This window comes from Chlorocebus sabaeus, chromosome 26 (genome assembly GCF_047675955.1).
Source record: "Chlorocebus sabaeus isolate Y175 chromosome 26, mChlSab1.0.hap1, whole genome shotgun sequence".
In the NCBI taxonomy this organism is placed as follows: Eukaryota; Metazoa; Chordata; class Mammalia; order Primates; family Cercopithecidae; genus Chlorocebus; species Chlorocebus sabaeus.
This window is the reverse complement of record NC_132929.1, coordinates 24264793-24288476: the sequence shown is the minus strand read 5'-3', so window position 1 is coordinate 24288476 and position 23684 is coordinate 24264793. Positions and strand designations below refer to the sequence as shown.

General features: G+C 39.7%; 1 protein-coding gene across 1 annotated transcript in view; it reads left to right on the top strand.

Annotated features, from left to right (window-relative positions):
• The window catches only part of FBN1 (fibrillin 1), a 239475-nt gene that overhangs the window by 31362 nt on the left and 184429 nt on the right, over positions 1–23684 (top strand). Inside the window, exons 3-6 of the mRNA XM_008016692.3 lie at positions 1128–1210; positions 3384–3482; positions 16518–16613; positions 20461–20556. Of these exons, the coding sequence (XP_008014883.2) occupies positions 1128–1210; positions 3384–3482; positions 16518–16613; positions 20461–20556 (374 nt within the window). The remainder of the gene's footprint in view (positions 1–1127; positions 1211–3383; positions 3483–16517; positions 16614–20460; positions 20557–23684) is intronic.

The following is a 23684-nucleotide window of genomic DNA, read 5'->3' as shown; positions in this document are numbered from 1 at the left end:
ATGCTTAGGCCCTCAGGATGTGGCAAAGTAAAACTAATGGTTGCTTCTAGGTCTCTGTGTATTATAGTCTCTGTCTTAGTTTCCACTGTAGAAGTCACTGGATCCTTACTCTGTTGCTCCCTGAAATTGTTAAATGTGGATCATCTGGATTCTGAATGGAGTTTCTGTTCCAGGACATATGATGAACTGTCTGTAAACAAGAAACCCAGAGTGACACTGATTTTATTTTCTTGTAACTGCTGGTATCAAGTGTGTGTCCAAACTTTTTTTTTTTTTTTTTTTTTTTGAGACAGAGTCTTACTTTGTCGCCCAGGCTAGAGTGCAGTGGTGCGATCTCAGCTCACTGCAGCCTCCGCCTCCCAGATTCAAGCGATTCTCGTGCCTCAGCCCCCTAAGTAGCTGGGAATATAGGCACATGCCAGCACACCAAGCTAAGTTTTGTGTTTTTGGTAGAGATGGGGTTTCATCATGTTGGCCAGGCTGGTCTTGAACTCCTGACCTCAAGTGACCTGCCTGCCTCAGCTTCCCAAAGTGCTGGGATTACAGACGTGAGCCACTGCACCTGGCCTGCTTCCAAACTTTTGCTAAATAAATATTTACATGTTTTGGCCTTTATTTTTTCTGACTCATGTCAGAGTTTGCATTCCTGTAATTTTAGTGAAAGGAAGAATGTGTAAAATTATAGAGGTGAGATGGGCCATGGCGGGGGGAAATATATATATATATATATGGCTTCAAAGAGTAGAAATGTAAAGTGTTACATGCATGAGATTTTATTACAACCTTTCTTAACCATATTGGTAAGAAATTTATTATTAAGTTTATTATCTAATTTAAGACTTGTATGGCTTCATGAATTGTGACAGAATGTGCTACATTTTGTAGCTCTGGTTTTTATTTCCCTGATGGGCCAATGCAGAGGTGATATTAAGGGATGTCCCTGTTAATGTCACTCTGTTAGTGTCCTAAGCTACCAACCCAGCATTGAGTCTCATGAGTTTGCTTTATCTGTCTGCCAGGATTCATCTTGCTTTTATAACTCAGGGATTTTTTTTTCCTTTTATTTGGCCATCTCTTCCTCTTCTTCTTCTTTTTGTAAATATGGAATTCTTCTGTTTTTGTTTCAGACCCAATGTCTGTGGATCACGTTATAATGCTTACTGTTGCCCTGGATGGAAAACCTTACCTGGCGGAAATCAGTGTATTGTCCGTAAGTAAAAAGAACACCTGTCATTCTGCATGTCCTTCTTTTGTTGTGTTGGTTGCATGGGGAGCCTTAGAATGTGGCCCTTTGTAACTGTACTATTAATCTGTTTATAGTAGAGCCTTCCAGCTTTAAGACTTTTCTACCTTTCCAGTTTGGGAAATACATCAACTTAGTCAAACCCCTCTCAAAGTTTAGTCACAGGGATACTTTGCTTGAGGTTGTGTCATTTACATATGTTGTGCCTGGCTACATACACTAATTACTTTGATGGGAGTTTGAATGAAAGAGTCTCATTGCTGGTTTTCTTATTGTAATTTCTAACTTTGCTGGCCACCCCCGGGCCTAACCAAACCCTGTACATTGAATTTGGGTGATTGAGGGGCCAAGAGCAGACCTGACTCCTAGATAGAAGGGAAAGGGAGGAGATAGAGCACCAGGCAAAGATCAGTGGCAAGACTAAGAAACATTTCAAATGATAACAGAGGTTCCTCTATTGAATTCTGCTGGCAAGGCCAACCTCCAGATTTCCCCAATATCCCACAAATGGTGAGTGACAAATCACATGCCAGACAAGGTGTTATTTAATGGAGACACCAAAGTCAAATTTAGTCATGATGTCTGCCCTTCATGAGCTTTTACAGTTGTTGGACCTGTGAAATAATGTCCAGTTTTCAGAAAACGCCATTAGTATAATGGAGAAATTTAGAGCTGAAGGGACATTAAAGAATCACTTAGTTCACCTTCTCACTTGGCTGACAGTGGTCAGTGGAGAATGGACTATATTGGCCAATATTTGCTTTACCACCTGAAAAAGCTTAACTCTTTCTCAATTCTTGATTTTGACCAGAAAGCATCTCCTTTATTTGGCACACTATGGTTTAAGACCAAAATTGGATCACTAAAAGAGAAATATAATGGTATTTGGATTTTCTCAATGAACTTTATGATAGAACCCTTTCCTCACCACCTGTAGAGCTCTCTGAGAAATGATGTCTCCAGGTATTTAAATAAATGATTATTGGATCCTTTGACAGTTTGTTTCTTAGCCGTTTCCAGTTTCCATCCTAAACTCTTTGGATGTTTGAATGCACTTTCTATCAAGTGTACTCTTTTAGCTTTGCATATCATGTGTGCACTTGCAAGGCTGTACAGGAGCTTGAGGAAAAGATCATGCCTGTCGTGACAAAAAGTAGTGACCAAGTCCTAGTCTGCTGATAAATATAAATCATAGGCCATTTAAACTTACTGTTGTGGCCACTAGCAGAGCATTTGGTACCAGCATGATATTAGTCTCTGAGTGGTGTGCAAATGTTAATATTTCTCTAAAGGATGAGTGGCTTCCTGACTGTGGAATCAGTACTCTGGCGGTAGATTCCAGCGTTCTTCTCTCAGACTGTTGATGGAATTCAGAACAGGATAAAAATTAAACAATAAACATTTACAATAGGCTGGGCACGGTGGCTCATGCCTGTAATCCCAGCACTCTGGGAGGCCGAGGCAGGCAGATCATGAGGTCAGGAGATCGAGACCATCCTGGCTAACACGGTGAAACCCCATCTCTACTAAAAATACAAAAAATCAGCTGGGCGTGGTGGCACGTGCCTGTAGTCCCAGCTACTCGGGAGGCTGAGGCAGGAGAATGGCGTGAACCCAGGAGTCAGAGCTTGCAATGAACCGAGATCGCGCCACTGCACTCCAGCCTGGGCGACAAAGCGAGACTCCATCTCAAAAAAACAAAACAAAACAAAACAAGAAAACATTTACAATAAAATTGGCTCCCAAAAGTAATAATGTAATTTTTATATCATTAAATCTTAGAGTTAATATATTTCTTATGATCATACAAATATGTTTAGATGCAGGATTTTAATTTGTTTGGTTTTCTCGTCATAGCCTGTACTGGGCTTTTGATGGATTAAGTGCTGTGGACTAAGCAAAGAGAGGTTGAGAACCACCGTTATTGGATAAAGGAGTTGTGGATTTTAAAGCCAGAGTTTATTTAGTTCAATAGACTTGTTTTGAAAATGAGTACAACTGAGGCTTAAGGTCATATAAGTCATGATAGCAAAGTTCGTGAGGGACCTGAGAACCCAGGTTTCCTCATTTGAGGATCGGTCCCCTATAACAAATCGTGTTCTAAATCCATGTGCTAACAGGCCTCTGGTTTTATTCACAGCCATTTGCCGGCATTCCTGTGGGGATGGATTTTGTTCGAGGCCAAATATGTGCACTTGCCCATCTGGTCAGATAGCTCCTTCCTGTGGCTCCAGATCCAGTAAGTCTAACATGTCATTATATATAATATTATTTTATGTGGTTACACCCCATTTTCTCCTAAATTTGATTTTGGCTTTCCTCTTTCCTGCAATACATTTTTTCACTAGAACATCTGCCTTCTCTGTTCTGCCCAAAATACTTGGAAAGGCTTTCCTTCATCTGGCCTCTCATTTCCCTGCTTTACTCTTTATAGGAAAATTACCTATGGGGCATAGTTACTGTGAATAGGATAAGCTTTATGTAGGTATTGCCTTATTCATCTTTGTATCTCCAATGTAAACACCATAAAAGGTGCTCAATGAAATGGCTGTTTAATGAACGTTTTTGGCTCAAGAAATCTAGGCATTCTTCCTTGTGGTACTGAAATATGAATCTGATTAAAAACTTATTTAAGACTCAAGACCCCTGCTTTACAAGAAGAAAATGTAAGAAGTCATCTTGGAAGTTTCTGGGGGTGATTTATAATGAAGCATAAACATATTTTTCCTTTCAGAATTTTGCCACTTTCTGTGATGCCAGAGGAATATCCACAGTTCATTCTTCAGAGCCTTTGCTTGCTTGTTCTATTGTTTTTCTTTTGGGGGTTTGGGCAAGTGAGTCATAATTGGTTGTTTAAAAAGCTGAAGTTCTTGTTTCTCTAAACAGCCCCTCAAAACTTTGACCGTCCCCATGGCAAAAAACATAGGTCCCTTTTCCATTTCTTTTTTTTTTTTTTTTTTCTGGTGAGACAATGCACCCCGCTTGTTGTGTATCCTATTTTGACAGAGTTTTAAAGAGAAACATTGTGGAATCAGTGCATTCTTTTTTGTTTACTGCAAGTAGAGACTTCAGTGTGTCAAGGCTCATTACCTGTTAAGAGTCCGAACATTTGAGTGTGTCTCTCACAAGCCAATTAACAGGTTAGGGCAAGTTGTCCTGTGTAGCACTCTTGATGCCCTCTCGCCTCCCTTGGCTTCATGGGTGAACACGGGGGACTCTGCCTGAGAGCTTTGTATACTTTTCTGGCCAAAGAGCATGCCAGGTCTGCATGCAGGGCAAGCTGGAAGTGCTGGGGGTTAGTGGACCTAGAAGCGACTTTTAACCAACAACAGATGGAGAGTGGTTGGATAAGTGCCTCAGCTTCCTTGCCTCTCAGTTTGGATAACCATGAGGTTCACTCTGCACTGTCTCCTGAAGTTCCCCAGTGGACTGAGGCCTCGCTGTTCACAGTGATAATAGATTTGATAATGTACTTTATTAGCTTCCTTCTCTTTTTGTCTCACTTTCGCACTCTCCTAGGAGTGTTTCCTAGAATTACTTTCAGAACAAACTACTTCCATTTCAATTATTGTCTCCGAATCTGCTTCTGGTGGAGCCCACACAATAACAGCCACCTTTTACTAAATATAGCCAATTACAATTGGGATAGAAACTCCCCTATGGGCTGGGACTCTTGCTTATTGCACTGAATGTAGCATAGTTTTCCTTGATCTCAGCTTGGTGTGAAACGTGCATCTTCCAAGTAACAGCAGGTTCATTCTACATAGCAAGAGCCCCTGAACTGGAGAAATAGAACAGGGCAGAGAAGCCAGCTGGCAGAACATCTGGGAACATGCGGGACATCTCCATCTCTATAAGGGTGACTTCCAGGCTGCCGCTGAGGCATAAGCATCTCAGGGTTGGAAAAGAAGTGCAGTTATAAAGTTGGGATTAGACCCCATCTCTCAGATTGGTTCCTGAACCAGCTAATATTGCACTCCTCTGGGGGAAGAAATATAGCTAGATGGAAAAACTGGATATTAAGCTGGGAAGGTCTTCAAAGATAGTGTGAACTGATAATGACTTCTCTATTGAGTAGAAATCATGAGATGTGGAGATAGGATGTCAATAAGACCAGATGGAAAAGCCATGGTCCTGGTAGACTCCCAGTTAACTGTGGGATGTGACGAGGATAGTAGTAAGGTGCTGAGGCCAGATTTAGTCTAGAGACTAAAATCCAAGACTGTGGGTGGTGCTTTCTGAGGAAGTCTGAGTCGTATCTATGGTACCTGGACGTTGGACAAACTCCCCAAGTAGCTTGTGGATGAGGGTAGTGTAAGGAGGAGGTTCTGGTTTCAACAGGATCTTTGGGGATCCTTGAAATCTTTAAAATCGTTGACTTTGATTCTCTCTGCACTAATATTGTCTAAATGACTTGCAAAATTAAAGATGGCAAAATATTTTAAATTAAGGGTAGCTGGGGATGGTCATAATTCATTTCTCATCTTTTGGAGTGGTGTTCTAGGGAACAGCTGTGCCATTCCAAAGAACATCCTGATCACTTTGCTAACTTTCCTGTTAATAGAAGGACAATTCTACTCAGTGAAATGTTTGCATTCACTACATGTGGTTCTACTAAAAAGGGTCAATTTAGATCACTGCACCAATTTTTCCTATGAAAAATTTTGTACTTGTTATATGATAGGGATCAAGGAGGCCCAGGCAAGTCATGGGACCTCAGAGAGCCTTAGTTTTCCCACTTGAATATGAACAAAATGGAAGAAGTATTGTTCTTTCAGGTGGTTTTTGACTTGAGTGTCCTGTGACTGAGAATAGAAAATGATCTCTTAGTGACCTGAATGAGAGATTGCATTTCCAGAAGGTTGAAAGTACCAGCCAGTGATTCTCTTGGACAACAGGAAGTTGTGGCTTCCCTTAGTGTTGGTGGAACTCTTGACACTCGTCATTCAGCACCAGGGCAAAAAGAATGATTAGCTAGATAGGGTCAAAACAGTAGTTTTTCTAGACTTTAATTCCAGCCCTGTTTAGGACTGTTCTTTACTGTGTCAGTCTCTGAGGCTGGAGATGGATTTTGAGCAATCCTAATTGTCATAAAGACCTATCATAGTTTACTGATATATGAATTTACTCATTCTTCTAATATGTGTATGCACACATACAAATATATAGTAGCTTGTAACACTGGGATTAATAAACTCTATAACTTTATATATATATTAGTCAGTTTGGGCTGCTATAACAAAATACTATAGACTGGGTAATTTATAAACAACAAAAATGTATTATTTTACAGTTCTAAAGGCTGGGAAGTCCAAGATCAAGAGGCCAGCAGATTACATGTCTGGCGAAGTCCTCTTCCTCCCAGATGGTGCTTTCTGTGTGTCCTTACATGGCAGAGGGGGCAAACATGTCTCTCAGGCCTTTTTTTTATAAGGATACTAATCCTTTCATGAAGGCTCTGCCTGCATGACTTAATCACCTCCCCAAAGACCTCACTGCTCCCTACTCTCCCATTAGGGACTAAGTTTCAACATATGAATTTTGTGGAGACACAAACATATTGTATGTATACATATGTTATTGTCTAATTATATATATAATTATATATGATACATTATAAAAGTTATTTCCTATAGTTTATATTTTGTAATTTTATATTTTCTATTTTGTAATTCCTATAGTTTATATTTTGTAATTTTGGAATCTTCTCATTCTGTTTTACTCTCTAAATTTTTTAAAGAATGCTAAAAATTAAACTTCATATTTTGAGATAATTGTAGATTTACAAACAGTTGTGTTAGTCTGCTTTCTGCTGCTGTAACAGTATACCACAGACTAGATAACTTATAAACAACAAAAGTTTATTTGGCTCATGGTTCTGGAGGCTGGGAAGTCCAGAGCATGACACCAATGTCTGTTGAGAGCCATCCCATGGTGGAAGGCATCACATGGGGAGCAAGTATGAGAGACAGACAGAAAATGGGCTGAACTCCTGACATAACCAACCCACTCCCTAGATAATGGGATAAATCCATTTATGAGGGCAAAGCCCTCATGAACTTATCACGTCTTGAAGGTTCCACCTCTTAATACCATCACAATGATAATTAATTTTCAACATGAGTTTTGAAAGGAACATTCCAACCATGACATTTGTAAGAAATAATTCAGAAATATCCCGGGTATTCTTTATTTAGTTTTCCCCATGTTGACATCTTGCAAGACTATAGTACAACAGCACAACCAGGATATCACAAAATTGATACAGTCAAGATACAGAACATTTCCATCACCACAAAGAGCGCTCATGTTATGCTTTTATTGTCATTTTCTTCCCAACCTAATTCTCTCTTTGATTCTGACAACCACTAATCTCTTCTACATTTTTATAATTTTATCATTTCACAAATGTTATGTAAATGGAATCATATAGTATATAACCTCTTGGAAGTGGCTTTTTTCGCTCATCAGGATTCTCTGGAGAGTCATCTAGGTTGTTGCAGTGTCAATAGTTTGTTATTTTTGTTTGCTGAGTAGTAGTACATGCTACAGATGTACCACAAGTTAGTTTGGCCATTCATCTATTGAAGGGCATCTGAATTGTCATCAGTTTTTTATTTATTTATTATTTGAACTAAGCTGCTATGAACATTTGTGTACAAGGTTGTGGTGTGAACACAAATCTTGTGTTCTCTGGAATAAATGCTCAGAAATGCAATTTCTAGGTTGTATGATAGTTTCATGTTTAGCATTTTAAGAACTATTAAACTGTTTTTGGAATCGCTGTATGTACCATTTTGCATTCTCACCAGCAGTGTATGAATGACCCAATTTCTCTGCATCCTTACCAGCTTTTTGTGTTATCTTTATTTTTAATTTTAGCTATTCTGATTGCTGTGTAGTCATCTCTTACTGTGATTTCAATTTACATTTCCCTACTGGATAATGATGTCAAACATGTTTTTATGTGCTTATTGCCACCTGTATATCTTTTTCAGTGAAAAGTCTCTTTATGTCTTTTGTCTAGCTTCTTATTTTTAATTAAAAAATATTTTTAGACAGGGTCTTACTCTGTCATCTAGGTTGGAGTACAGTGGCACTATCTTGGCTCACTGCAACCTCCATCTCCCAGGCTCAAGTTATCCTCCCACCTCAGCCTCCTGAGTAGCTGGGACCACAGGGGTGCACCACCATGCCCCACTAAGTTTTTTGTATTTTTGGTAGAGACAGAGTTTTGCCATGTTGCCCAGGCTGGTCTTGAACTCCTGAGCTCAAGTAATCTGCATGCCTTAGCCTCCAAAAGTGTTGGTATTACAGGCATGAGCCACTGTGCCTGGACTCTTTTGTCCAGATGCTAATTGAATTGTTTATTATTTCATTATTGAGTTTTCAGAATTCTTTATATACTCTAAATACTAGCTGTTTGTCAGATAATGTGATTTGCAGGCATTTTATCACACTCTGTAGCTTGCTTTCTAATATTTTAATGGGATCTTTTATAGAGCAATTGTTTTCAAATTTGACTAAGTCTAACTTATCAGTTTTCCCTTTACTGGGTCATGCTTTCATTGACGAGTCTAGAAATGCTTTGTCTACTCCTAGATTCTGAAGATTTTCTCCAACTTTTTTCTACTAGTTTCATAGTTTTATTTTTATTTACTTATTCTTTGAGACAGGGTTTTGCTCTGTCACCCAGGATGGGTAGACAGATATTTCCCACTATATCCTTTTTTGTTTTAGCTATTCTAGTTCTTTTCTGTAAAAACTATAGATTAATCTTGTCTATATTTACAAAACCTTTTAGGATTTTGATAGGAATTGCATCAAACCTGTATGTCAATTTGGGGCCCCTTACACTTTTCAAACCCCTTATACTTTGATCACATTTTCTCATTTAATTGACTTCAGTTCAATGAGAGTGTTAGCAGAACCGGTCACAGACAAAATGTCTCGGACACTGGTTTTAGGAAGGAAGGGGTTTAATCAGCTGGGAGCAAGAGTTTGGGGCATTTGTACTCCCAATGCAAATCTGATCTCTAAGGGTGTAAGAAAGCCAGCAGAACAATTCTAGACCAGTGTGTTAGCAAGTTTGAGGGGGTGTGGTACAACCAAATCCTGAAAGTGTGGGGACATTCAGAGGAAGGGAAGGTGCTGCCTCAGCTAGTCTGGAAGAAGTCCTTGAAAAAGCTTTCCGGGAATTGTGGGATTTATATGGACTGGGAGGAGAAACATGCATGGAATCTACTCACGACTTGTCCTTAGAAATGGTTGAACTCTTTCTTTCTAGACCGCCCTTTATGGAAGCACCTTTATCACTGCTGTCATTTAACTTGTTCTTCTCTGCAGCTTTTCCAGCTTGGCTAGATGTTTGTTTGTTTGTTTGTTTGAGAATTTTAGTGAAGTTTCTCTTCCAAGCTGTGTGTCTTTAGGCATCCCCAGACATCTATTCACTTAAGGGAAATGCCATTGCTGTTATCTCTCTAAATGAAAATTGTTTTTATCCTGCAGTGACTCTGGTTGTCCCTGTGGACTGTTGTCTCAGGTGTAGAGTCCAGAAGTTAGTCTGGCTGTTTAATTTGTCTGTCTGTGCTTTTCCTAGTACCTAAATTAAAATCACATGTTCATCATACAAATGCTTATGTGCAAATTGCTCCCAGTGTTCTTTCTGCCGGTTGTGCCTGCCAAGATGATGGCAGGTCTTTAGAATCATTCCAAACCTAATGCACCCCAAAGAAAATCATTACCTGAGGTATTTAGATCCAAGTGCCAGCCCTGCCTCTCTCGCATTCCCATAGCATGCTCACATTGTTCTCTTCTGATGAATCATATAAGAACTAATCTGTACTGGGCTGTAATTAGAGAAAATGTCTTCTGTTCTTTCTGGCCAATGCTGGCAAATGAAAGACATTCAGTAAGTCACTGTTGAATGACTGAAATGACTGACATCTGATATGAACACAAAATTAATTTGGGATCTTTTATGGATATGGGGAAATGGCAACATTTTCTGTTAGCTCTGAGATATTGAGCCTTACATGAAACCTTTTAAAGCCTTACATGAAATGTCTTCAAGGGCAGATCCTCACTGGGGCTCTAGGACTTTCAGGGTTCACTGCATATGGCAGGATCAGTGCACTCTGATTCCCCTAGTATTTTCAATTTCTAGTAAAATCTTAACACAGATTGAGTTTAGGGATATCTTCTGACTTGGGGTACTTAGTGCATCCAGTAAAGAATATAGCATCATTATGGGTGTAGGAGGAACCCCTAGTTTTCAGTTGGCTTTTTTAAGAGACATAGAATTTGGTCTCCCAATTATGATACATCGGGAATTCTTGTTCAAATCCGCGTAAATTTAGAATATGCATCAATGGCAGGATTCAATCCAAAATAAAACCAATTTGGGTATATATTCTCTGTAAACTGTTTCCTGTGTGTACAGTGAAACTGCATATCTAGTTCCTTCACTTCCCCTCAGAAATCCTGAGCACCTTTATCGGAATGCTTTTTCCCCCTAAAGATCTAAGATTCACAATGAGTAAAAAGTTTCCCATGGTAAACACGGTGGCAAAGCAGGTGATTCGGAGCCTATTCGCTGTGCTGAGCCTGCCTCCTCCTGGCTTCCCCCAAGGATTCATGCATAGGGTTCCTTGGTGTCTTCTTGTTTCACAAGTCTGAATGAGTGCTTTTATTTTTTGAAGAAGAAAGAATATTTTATGCTGGAAAAGGTTTGCCTGAAAGACAGAATAAAAAATATTTATCAGGGAGGTTTTTATTCTATTACGTTTAAATGTAAACTTATCATTCTTGCCAGAAAGAAGAATTCATTCTGATTTTCAACTTGAACAAATAATGTAAAGTCACTATTTAAACTACTGTTAGCTTTTTAATCTCAAAGTAGTTAAATGGCTTTGTCGCTCATGTGGGAATGGAAATTAGCTGTTGGCATGAACTGCTTTAATTGAAATCAGTTTGAAGGCTGAGTTCCTATGCTGCTTGACAGATGACATCATTTCCTGTGCTTTTCCCAATCCTCACTGTTTTTCTAAGATAGGATGAAGCTAAGTTTAACTTCAAATTTTAAAGCAACTATACACCTTTTCCTGACCTACTTAGAATATTATTCAAAGTTTTCACTAAATCATTTTTTCTTTGTATACTTATAGACAGCTTTTTAGTTAAAAAAGCATTTTGGCTGAGATGTTTTAATGGAATCATAAGAGCCTAAAATAACTGTTTTAATCACTTTCCGGGGTTGCTTGATTTCATTACTCCAACAAAGGAGTTATTTCTGCTTTCATACATGGGGAAACAAAGATAAAAATATTTTTAATAGCAACCTACTTAGTAGGGCTGTATAAGTGCTTCGGACACAATGGACAACTTCTAGGTCTCAGTTTGGTCTTTGGGCATAGCTTTTGATGTCATCATCAGGCAGCATGAGTTAGTTAAATAAAAATTAATTTAGTACAGTTTTATACAGCACTTACTTATCAGCAAGGTGCTACTCTAGGCACTTAAGGGAATATTGCATAATTAATGCTTATGACACTTCCCACTCCTAAGAAGTTTTTAAACAAATGGGATGTGGCAAAATAAGTAAAAATAGGCTGGATTTTATAATATATGCTTCAAAAGAGAAATATAATTGGAAAGGAGAAAGGGCTCACATTTTGTTTGAGAGGTATCAGAAAAGGTCAATGGAAAGAAGCAATATTTGAAATGGATTTTGGAGATAGATAGGATTTCAGGTTTTGGGGGAGAACTGTGTGTATGTTGTGTTGGGGTTTAGGGGTTAGGGGCAAGGAGACACAGAGGCAGGTAAGGGAGGGGGTTCTACAGAGGGACTAGGACAAGGCAAGTGCCGGGTTTTTTGCATGACACATAGTAGGCAGTCGGAAATGTTTGTGAGTGAATGAATGACTGATAAGTAGATCAGGAGATGGAGTCGTAGGACATAGTAGGCATGTGCCAAGGAGCCCCGAAAGACACCTGAGGCTATGCTCAGGGGGCCGTGAATGCTGAGAGATGGAGGTGGCTCTAGTTCAGTAGAAACAGGCCTTGATGTTGTTTCAGTGTGTGGCATGTTCTTGAAAAGGCATTTAACTTTCAACTCGACTTAACTTCTTTGTGCTGTAAAAGGGTATAGAAGATATTGGGTTCTGCACTTTCCTTCCTTGTTGTCAGGCTGAGATTTGTGTAGCTCCTTATAAAAATTGTTCCTTTTTCCTGAAGTCAAGTAGCACTTTTCAATACCATGGCTGAGGATTCCTAACAAGGGGTAATGGACAGGGTGGCTGTTGGGAGGAATCTTCTGTTTGCTCTGGAGAGAGGATTTGGCCCCTGTGCTTCAGAAAGAGTGAGCATAAACAGCAGATTTCTGCTTTTGTGTAGAAAGAAGATATTCTCTTCTCCTTAGCTAAAATTATTGAACCTTTTTCCCTGAGAATTAACTCCCACAACTTGGAAGACCAGACAGAATAAGCCAAACTCCAAAGCCCAACCCTGGCATCCGTGTGTAAGCAGGTATCAACAAGGATTAGTGGTTAATTCAATCAAGCTTTGGACTAGGAAATAGCCTAGGATTTTGAAAGTGCTATTAGCATTCCTAAATTACTGACCTAGAGACAGCCTGAACACTGGAGAAATGAGAGCACTTGCCTGCACTGTTGTCATTGCTCACTATGAGCCCGTGGCTGTCTTTTACTCCAGCCTCTCTGAGTGTCTCATTTTCTAGAGTCTAAGGCTGTCAGTCCATGGTCTTTCTGCTCTGGGCTCTGAAATGTACACTTCTGTAGGTGAAAATGAATATCTTACTTAGTTTGAGGTTACAGTTTAAACAAGCAGCTCTTTCTCAGGCAAATCCAGCTGTCCCTGTCATCAGGCAGTCTTGTTATTAAATGCCTTTGTCGGCATTTTCTTGTTTCTTTATTCTGTCTCTAAAATTTCTTTTAACAAAATTCTGTGGAATTTGCTACTCTTTTTTTTTTCTTCCTTTTTTTTTTTTTTTAAATTATACTTTAAGTTCTAGGGTACGTGTGCACAACGTGCAGGTTTGTTACATATGTATACATGTGCCATGTTGGTGTGCTGCACCCATTAACTCGTCATTTACATTAGGTTTATCTCCTAATGCTATCCCTCCCCTCCTCCCCACAATAGGACCCGGTGTGTGATGTTCCCCTTCCTGTGTCCAAGTGATCTCATTGTTCAGTTCCCACCTATGAGTGAGAACATGTGGTATTTGGTTTTCTGTTCTTGAGATAGTTTACTGAGAATGATGGTTTCCAACTGCATCCATGTCCCTACAAAGGACATGAACTCATCCTTTTTTATGGCTGCATAGTATTCCATGGTGTATATGTGACACATTTTCTTAATCCAGTCTGTCACTGATGGACATTTGGGTTGATTCCAAGTCTTTGCTCTTGTGAATAGTGCCACAATAAGCATACGTGTGCATGTGTCTTTATAGCAGCATGACTTATAATCCTTTGGGTATATCCCCAGTAGTGGGATGGCTGGGTCAAATGGTATTTCTAGTTCTAGAATCTTGAGGAATCGCCACACTGTTTTCTACAATGGTTGAACTAGTTTACAGTCCCACCAACAGTGTAAAAGTGTTCCTCTTTCTCCACATCCTCTCCAGCACCTGTTGTTTCCTGATTTTTTAATGATTGCCATTCTAACTGGTGTGAGATGGTATCTCATTGTGGTTTTGATTTGCATTTCTGTGACAGCCAGTGATGATGAGCATTTTTTCATGTGTCTGTTGGCTGTATGAATGTCTTCTTTTGAGAAATGTCTGTTCATATCCTTTGTCCACTTTTTGATGGCATTGTTTGCTTTTTTCTTGTAAATTTGTTTGAGTTCTTTGTAGGTTCTGGATATTAGCCCTTTGTCAGATGAGTAGATTGCAAAAATTTTTTCCCATTCTGTAGGTTGCCTGTTCACTCTGATGGTAGTTTCTTTTGCTGTGCAGAAGCTCTTTAGTTTAATGAGATCCCATTTGTCAATTTTGGCTTTTGTTGCTGTTGCTTTTGGTGTTTTAGACATGAAGTCCTAGCCCATGCCTATATCCTGAATGGTATTACCTAGGTTTTCTTCTAGGGTTTTTATGGTTTTAGGTCTAACATGTAAGTCTCTAATCCATCTTGAATTAATTTTTGTATAAGGAGTAAGGAAAGGATCCAGTTTCAGCTTTCTACTTATGGCTAGCCAATTTTCCCAGCACCATTTATTAAATAGGGAATCCTTTCCCCATTTCTTGTTTTTGTCAGGTTTGTCAAAGATCAGATGGCTGTAGATGTGCGGTATTATTTCTGAGGGCTCTGTTCTTTTCCATTGGTCTATATCTCTGTTTTGGTACCAGTACCATGCTGTTTTGGTTACTGTAGCCTTGTAGTGTAGTTTGAAGTCAGGTAGCATGATGCCTCCAGCTTTGTTCTTTTGGCTTAGGATTGTCTTGGCAATGTGGGGTCTTTTTTGGTTCCAAATGAACTTTAAAGCAGTTTTTTCCAATTCTGTGAAGAAAGTCATTGGTAGCTTAATGGGGGTGGCATTGAATCTGTAAATTACCTTGGGCAGTATGGCCATTTTCACAATATTGATTCTTCCTATCCATGAGCATGGTATGTTCTTCCATTTGTGTGTGTCCTCTTTTATTTCACTGAGTAGTGGTTTGTATTTCTCCTTGAAGAGGTCCTTTACATCCCTTGTAAGTTGGATTCCTAGGTATTTTATTCTCTTTGAAGCTATTGTGAATGGGAGTTCATTCATGATTTGGCTCTCCATTTGTCTGTTACTGGTGTATAAGAATGGGAGGCCAAGACGGGCGGATCACGAGGTCAGGAGATCGAGACCATCCTGGGTAACACGGTGAAACCCCGTCTCTACTAAAAAATACAAAAAACTAGCTGGGTGAGGTGGCGGGCACCTGTAGTCCCAGCTACTTGGGAGGTTGAGGCAGGAGAATGGCGTGAACCTGGGAGGCGGAGCTTGCAGTGAGCTGATATCCGGCCATTGCACTCCAGCCTGGGCAACAGAGCGAGACTCCGTCTCAAAAAAAAAAAAAAAAAAAAGAACGCTTGTGATTTTTGCACATTGATTTTGTATCCTGAGACTTTGCTGAAGTTGCTTATCAGCTTAAGGAGATTTTGGGCTGAAACAATGGGGTTTTCTAAATATACAATCATGTCATCTGCAATCAGGGACAATTTGACTTCTTCTTTTCCTAACTGAATACGCTTTTTTCTTTCTCTTGCCTGATTGCCCTAGCCAGAACTTCCAACACTATGTTGAATAGGAGTGGTGAGAGAGGGCATCCCTGTCTTGTGTCAGTTTTCAAAGGGAATGCTTCCAGTTTTTGCCCATTCAGTATGGTATTGGCTGTGGGTTTGTCATAAATAGCTCTTATTATTTTGAGATATGTTCCATCAATACCGAATTTATTGAGCGTTTTTAGCATGAAGGGCTGTTGAATTTTATCAAAGGCCTTTTCTGCATCTATTGAGATAATCATGTGGTTTTTGTCTTTGGTTCTGTTTATATGCTGGAATTTGCTACTCTTAACGGTTCCCCTGTGCCACCTACCTGGGATTCTAAATCTTTTCACGGGAAAATTATTGCCATCATAATCTTGTCTCATATGGTTACTCAAGGCAATACTTTCTTGTTGGTATAAATTACAGAAATGACATTGAGTTGTAAGTTCTGTTAAATTAAGGAAGTCATTTAGCACAATTAAAGTGAATGCCAAAGAAACAATTGCATTGCATGGTAAATGATTTTTTTTTTTTTTCAAGACAGAGTCTCACTCTGTCACTCAGGCTGGAATGCAGGGGTGCAATCTCGGCTCACTGCAGTCTCCGCCCCGCAGGTTCAAGCAATTCTCTTGCCTCAACCTTTTGAGTGGCTGGGATTACAGGCATGCGCCATTACCCCCGGCTAATTTTTGTATTTTTAGTAGGGATGGGGTTTCACCATGTTGGCCAGGCTGGTCTCAAACTCCTGACCACAGGTGATCCGCCCGCCTTGGCCTTCCAAAGTGTTGTGATTACAGGCATGAGCCACCGTGCCTAGCTGGTAAGTGATTTTACTCACACAAATAATAATATGTTTAGCATTCTCAATTAGGTCATTATCGGGTAAAAATAGATGAATCCTGATAAACTATGTGATTTTTCTCTTCAAATAACTATAAATCAACTCCTGCGAGCTGTTGCAATCTGTGCATTTAAGTTGCAAAAGTGATTTCTTCTTCTTTTTTTTCAAGTACAACACTGCAATATTCGCTGTATGAATGGAGGTAGCTGCAGTGACGATCACTGTCTGTGCCAGAAAGGATACATAGGGACTCACTGTGGACAACGTAAGTACACCATAGTTTTGAGTATTCTAGATGTTAACCTATTTGTAGACAAGTAGAATAAAGAGATAAGTGCTGATGGATTTTCTTTGATTACCTGGGACACAGCATTTTTACAAGAGTCCAGTGACCTTTACAGATGAACAGATCACTTACTCAAAACACTTAGCACCAAATTTCCAAATGGAGCCTTCGTTGGTTACAGGTTGTTTGATTCATTTTCCTCTCATTTACCTTCACCACCCTGCTTGCCTGATCTCCTTGATTTCTAGTCACCACCAAAGGAGCAGAATTCTTGTTCATTCCAGACGCATGTCTTCCACTCACTTGCTGAACTTCAGCACTTGGATTTTCAAGAAGCAACTCAAATAAAATATTCCAAACTCAGCCTCGTCATTCTCTCTAAACATGTCCTTTCTCTTGATTAGTGGTATCTGCATCCCTCTCATTTCCCAATCTAGATGCTGCTACTGAAGTACTTATCACATGGTGTTCAGTTTGAAGGTTCATTTGTACACACCACTTATTGTGTCTACTTTCTACTAGTCCCTGTGCTTTGCAGAAGATGAACATTCTTTTTTAAAAGCTTTTTTTTTAATTACTTTAAGATGAACACATATACCCTACAGAAAATTTGGAAAAGTTTAAAAACACAAAAAGTAAAATTATTCATGAGTCCATCATTCTAGATACTATCTTCTAGACTTGTAATGCATATTTGGTACATTAGTTCTTACTGTATGTATAGATTTTATGCCACTTTTTCACTTAATATTTTATTCAAAGTATACTCATGTTATTACACGTTTTAAAATACATTTTAATGGTTGCCTAGTACTCTATTACATGGACGTTTGACTGTTTAATGAATCCTTAATGGTGAGCCTTATTCAGGGTGTTTCTAATTTTTGCTTTTGTGTATGTATTTGTTAGGATTAATAATGTTATTATAAATAAACAAAAATGTAGAGAATGCCCTAGTGACCATCTGTGTTAGTCTGTTTTCATGCTGCTGATAAAGACATACCCAAGACTGGGCAATTTACAAAAGAAAGAGGTTTATTAGACTTACAGTTCGCCATGGCTGGGGAGGCTTCATAATCATGGTGGAAGGCAGGGAGCAACAAGTCACATCTTACATGGATGGCAGCAGGCAAAAAAGAGCTTCTGTGGGAAAACTCCCCGTTATAATAACCGTCAGATCTTGTGAAGCTTACTGTCATGGGAACAGCGTGGGAAAGAGACCTGCCCCCATGATTCAGTTACTTCCCACCTCCCACAACACATGAGAATTCAAGATGAGATTTGGGTGGTGACACAGCCAAACCGTATCGCCATCCACTCATTGCAGTGGGAGAAGAATATTGGTTGAGTTTTGTGTAGTGCAACCTGGAGAGAGGAGAGGTAGGACAGGCTCCCCAGTGTGGGTGATCCTTGGGCTGAGTCTTGAGGGATGGGTAAGTGTTTACCTGTCAGGTGATGGGGAGTGGACCTTTTGGGCAGATGGTAGAGCATGACCAAAGCACCACCACAAGACCCAGCAAGGGATGTGGGACATAGCAAGTGCTTTGGTGTTGCTAGAGCTAAAATGCAGAGGAGAGTGATGGGAAAGGAAGTAAGGTCAGGTAGGATGTCATGGGCCAGGTTTTGATGCCTTTATATATACTATGTTTTCTTCCAAAGTGGGGCCAGGAAAGAGGAGTGAGACCACAACAATAAACAACACCAACAACATCAACAACATACATCTTTTGAGTTACTCTGTGCTTACTGTGTGCTAGGCACATTTTAGAACTCTATGTGTGTTAACTCATTTAATATGACAACAATCTTTGTGTTAGAGGCCATAAATGTTACCCTCTAGCAGATGAGGGAACTGGAACACAGGGTCCCCAGTAGTTCCTCTAAGGGTATATAGGTGGTAATCGGCAGAGTTGCGGTTGGACTCCGTACAACAGTGTGACTCCGTAGCCCATGTGTTTACTGCTGTGAAATACCAACCTTATTACCCTTCACTTATGAAGGTTTACAGTGAGAAAGATCACAGTGTGGACACACAGCTGTAGGAGGCCAAAACAGGAGCAGGAAGACAAGTCCTACCTAAGGCTGTGGCTGTGGAGATGGCGAGATGGGGCTGGATCCAGTGGCATTCCAGGAGAATCAGGAGGGGCTGCTGGGCATCTCTCCTGCTCCCCTTGGTGCTCCCTGAGGGAGTTTAGCCCAATGCCCAACACACAAGTGCTTAATTAACACTGGCAGAATTAGAACATTTTTCCTAAACTTCAGCTTCCTCATCTGTAATCTGGGAGGGTTGGCTTAGGCAAGCTTAAACTTTGTTTTCTGTTTAGAGGCTTTTCATTCTCCTTGACTATAAATCGAGAGGCAAAGAAGACAATTGACTTACATAAACCTCTCTGATTATATGATGATCAATGGCCTCCTGCCATAATTTTTGGTTAAAAAGGGTTGTGTCAGTTCAGGTCCTCTTATGCCAAGAAGATATCAAGACAGAATTAGACACAAAAGAGATTTACTGGGGAAAAGGCCTGTGAAGAATAAAGGAAAGAGGAAGCAGAAGTAGGAGGGAATGGTGTTCAAGGAGAGAGGAAGCAGAAGTAGGAGGGAATGGTGTTCAAGGAGAGAGGAAGCAGAAGTAGGAGGGAATGGTGTTCAGACCATGATGCCTGTCTGATCCTGTGCAAGGAGGGAGGGAAGGAAGGACAACTGCATAGAAGGAACTTCAGCCTGTAGTGCAGCTCCATAAAAGCCTTTGCCAGGCTGATGGAGAGGCCAGGGCAAAAAGTGCCCGTCAAAGAGTTCCATGATGGGTGGAAACGGCCAGGCTTTAGCATCCTAATGCTGTGTTCAGTCATTGGCTGTGAGCATGCCCTTGACAGGAACGCTGCAGCAGATACGAAGGCACAGCAGCTGGAAGTGGTCTGCCAGCTAAACTCCTTACAGGAGATTCTCTTGAGGGGAAGTATGAGTGGCTCAACTTCATGACTGCTACAGGGGTAAGGTATGGAAAAATGTATAGAAAATATTTAAGGAGCAAGGAATTTGAATGGAGGTTTTGGGGGAGACTCATGGAGCAGTGAGATTTCAGCTGGGCTTTGAAGAGTGGTTGTGACTGGCATATTTGGCAGAGAAGAGCCTGCTACCCACGATGAAGATGCCTAGAAAGAGCCCATGCATGCACGAGTTACAGGAAATTGTACAAAGAGGAGTTGTTCAGCACGTGAACTTTCAGTTCTTATTTTAGTGTCTTTTCTAACAAGCGAAATATCCTGCCCTGAAGCATCTCTAGACTTACTGCACCAATAGTTTCCACAGGTTCTGTTATAACTCTCAATTGGATTTTCATGATGGTACTTAAATTACTGAAGATCATGATTAGTATTTTGTTGTTTGCGGTTAATTGTGCAGTTGAACATGCTACATTTCTGTAAGGGTGACATCAGAAGGACTATCTCCCCTCGTGGGAGCCCTGTTGAAATTAAACATGAATCATAAGCAAAAGAGTCTTTGCTAACATGCAGTTCCCATCCAGTGACATCTCTTAGAAACCACTGTTTTCGAGGTTGAACTGAAAGCATTGCTCAGATGCTCCATGGAATGAGACCATCAGCATTAACATAGATACAAACTCATCTATTCCAGGCAGCTTTACCTAAGAGGTGACTGAGGAACATCTGAGTATCTGTGACTGTACAGTGACCATTCAAAATAAACAAATAAACACCAGCGTGACTTTAGATATTTTATTGTTGTACTTCCAGGGGACCACAAGTGTCACTTCATTAGCATTTATTTTCAGGTGAAGCGGCTCAGCTCTCTCCTTATTTTACAGCTGTGTGTGAAAGTGGCTGTCTCAATGGAGGAAGGTGTGTGGCACCGAATCGATGTGCATGCACTTACGGATTTACTGGACCCCAGTGTGAAAGAGGTAATGGTTTTTAAAATCATTTGCATAAGGACATGATGGTACCTAAAGCTGTTGTTAATTTGCACAGACATTGGGTCTGCATGGCTACTTCCTGAATGTTGCTGAGCTTTGAGGGAATTTCTGAATTGTCATTGGGAAGGTCCCTAGGATGACAAGACAGTGGCCCTGAATCTACGCATGATATTCAGCAATGTTTGTCAGTGCAAGTTTACCTAAATTCAGTTATTTGCTAATTTGGTGGTACTCAGTTATGAGCATATACATAATTACCAGCTGGCATCAGGATAAAAAGGGGAGAATGTTCTTCGGGAAGGGTAAGGATTAAGCTCTTTATCATGCCAGTGAATCAGAGAAGTGGTCTCAAACCAACCATGTGTATGGAAAGGGAGAAGTTCAGTATGAAAAGCACAGCTGAAAATCTGTTGGACCTGTTGGGGACTGTAGAGGTGTACAAGCTCAGCATTCAACACTCACCATAGATATATTTAGTGTCTACTGAGAAGCTGCTTTGTGTAGATGGTTTATTCAGTACTCATTGCAGCCTACTACATTGTGTAGAATCATCGTTAATTTTGCATGTGAGAAGATCAAGGCACAAAGAGGTCCAAGGATGCCCCCAAGCCCACATACATAAGAAACCTTTAATTTGAATGTGTGTTTTTCTCTTCAAGTCTAATGTTTACTGCTGCTCTTAATTAAAAGAAACATTCTACCTGATTTGCCTACCTAAAAATGCAAATACGATATTGAGATATATGTGGATATACAATATTCTTAAGTTTTTTTTCCCTGAACTTTGGTCTCATTAATCATCATGTCTCTATATTTATAGATTTTTTTCTCATCATCCCTAGTTTTATAATGAAAGTTTAGAAGGTTTATGTTACACAAAACTGTAATTGAAAATTTGCATGAACTTTTAAACTGCAATAATCACTTTTAGCCAAGTTGTATGGACATCTTCTTATTCTAAGATGGAAAGTAAAAGATTCAGTAGCAGATGTTGAATATGACATTTAAAACATATAATAGAGGAAAACAAAGAGCAGAGAGTGGTTTGCGAGAAATTGTTTATTTTCTGTCTATTTTTATAATTTATCTAAATTCAGTTATTTGCTAATAATGCAGTAATACCTATTTGAGCAAGAAACTCCAGGTCGATTACTTTGATTACTAAGTAAATTACATTGTATCTCTATCAATAGGACCACTGCATGGTATTGATGTGTGATGCATAATAGACCTTTACATTGCATGTTGATATCCTTTAGCAGTCCCTCCTTAAACTGCTTCTCTTTACAGCTTGCACAGATGTATTTTTATTTGCTAATAATTGTAATGGTCCAGAGTACTAAAAACTATTTCTACTAGGCAGTATTATTCTGTGGCTTTACTACTTAATCAATGAAGTTGTAGGAGATTAAAATTATTAGTGTGTGGCTTGAAGAGTGGTGTGTGAAAATAATTTCTCAGTTGATAAGACTGGGCTTAATTTGTTTTAGAAAAATCAGTAATAAGATGAAGTTACAGGGCATTTTACCTGTAACCATTTTAACAAAGTGGTTAAAGATTTGCTGCAAAGATGCTCATAGTTCAGATATTGATGATAACACAGTCTAAAATAAAGGGTGCTATATTGAACCATTCCCCAGTGATTTCTTCAAAGATTTGATCTTTGCCCAAGATTAAGAAATGTCCTGAATGGGTTCAATTACTAAGCTACTAATCAAAACTGGCATGTTACTCAGAGGTTTCTCCAAGTTTTGGGGTGTCTTCAACTGCTCCCCTTCAGGAAAAAGGGCTGTCCTGAAATCTGCACTAAGGTGTAAATATCTGTTGGTGCCACAGAATTTTCCCAGTGGTGATTTTCGAAATCAAATTCATCCCTCAGTGGCAGATTTTCAGGCATTTGTGGAAGTGGAGACTGGGGAGCAGAAGGCAGGCTTGCCCGTTAGTCGCTGAAGGGTGTAGTGCCTTCTACCCACTGCCTGTTGTACGCATGGGGGCAGTCCCAGACCTTCAATGGGAGAAGGAAAACATGGGCGTCATTTCCCACAGCACATGGGAGAGGGGAGTCTTTTTGATTCCAGAATTCTATTTCCATTTGTAGAGTCTTCACTGTTTGCTGCTCTTATGAAAGTCATCTGTTTACCTCTTTGAAGAATTAGAGGCAGTAAATCCTCTTACTTAGATGTATGTTTGTGATTTCAAGAGTGATGAATAAAAATCTGGCACCAAGTCGGGACAGATCCATCCTGAAGTGTGGGGAAGTATTCAGTGTGACTTCTGATGGTGGGTTGCTATCCTTATTGTGGTCCTTATTACTGGATAAGTACCTAGGTTGGTTGTATTCTGTTTTAATTGGGATGTGATGTTTTATTTTTCAAAATGAACATCCAGGAGGCCTTTACTACTTTCCTTTCTCCCTTCATCTACATTTTCCCTTGGTACCGTCTCCACATCTCTTTTTATAGCATTTACCACATTGCATCAAAACAGTTCACTAGAGCATAGGTTTTCAGGAAAAACTACAGTTTCATCATCTTAATTCTAGCCTTACTGTGTGATGCACAGTACATGACCCATAGATGATGAACTGGATTCATTTAATAGCATCAGAACATCTGGAGCTATAATGATCGGATATGAACAAGTATCTCCTGGAAATAATTGCTGTTTGCCACCAGTCCTGGATATTGGTTTCATTGGTTTCATGCTAAACAGAGATAATCACAATGTGGATACCTAATTGAATGTGGTCCCATCTTTCAGAAGAATGATCTTTCAGGTCCACAAGACTGTCATTTTTCAGTCAACAGGGATGCAAAAAGGAGGAATGTTTTGATCAAAACTAAGTGACAATAAAAACAAAAGCAAAAACCTCTTATTGTGATGTAACACACACGTAAGCAAACATTTAGAATATCAGTTACAAGTACTTCTCAGGATAAAGATCTTTGTCCCTGGGAGATCTTGGAACTTTTATACATTAGTAACTACCTCAGAGACCCACTGTGAGTGTGAAATACACCTTTGGGGGTCATACTGGCAGGATTTGTATCACATTAAGCCAGTAAGTCAATCTTAATCATCCATGAACAGTATTTTGGTGTGTGATGGAAAAAAAC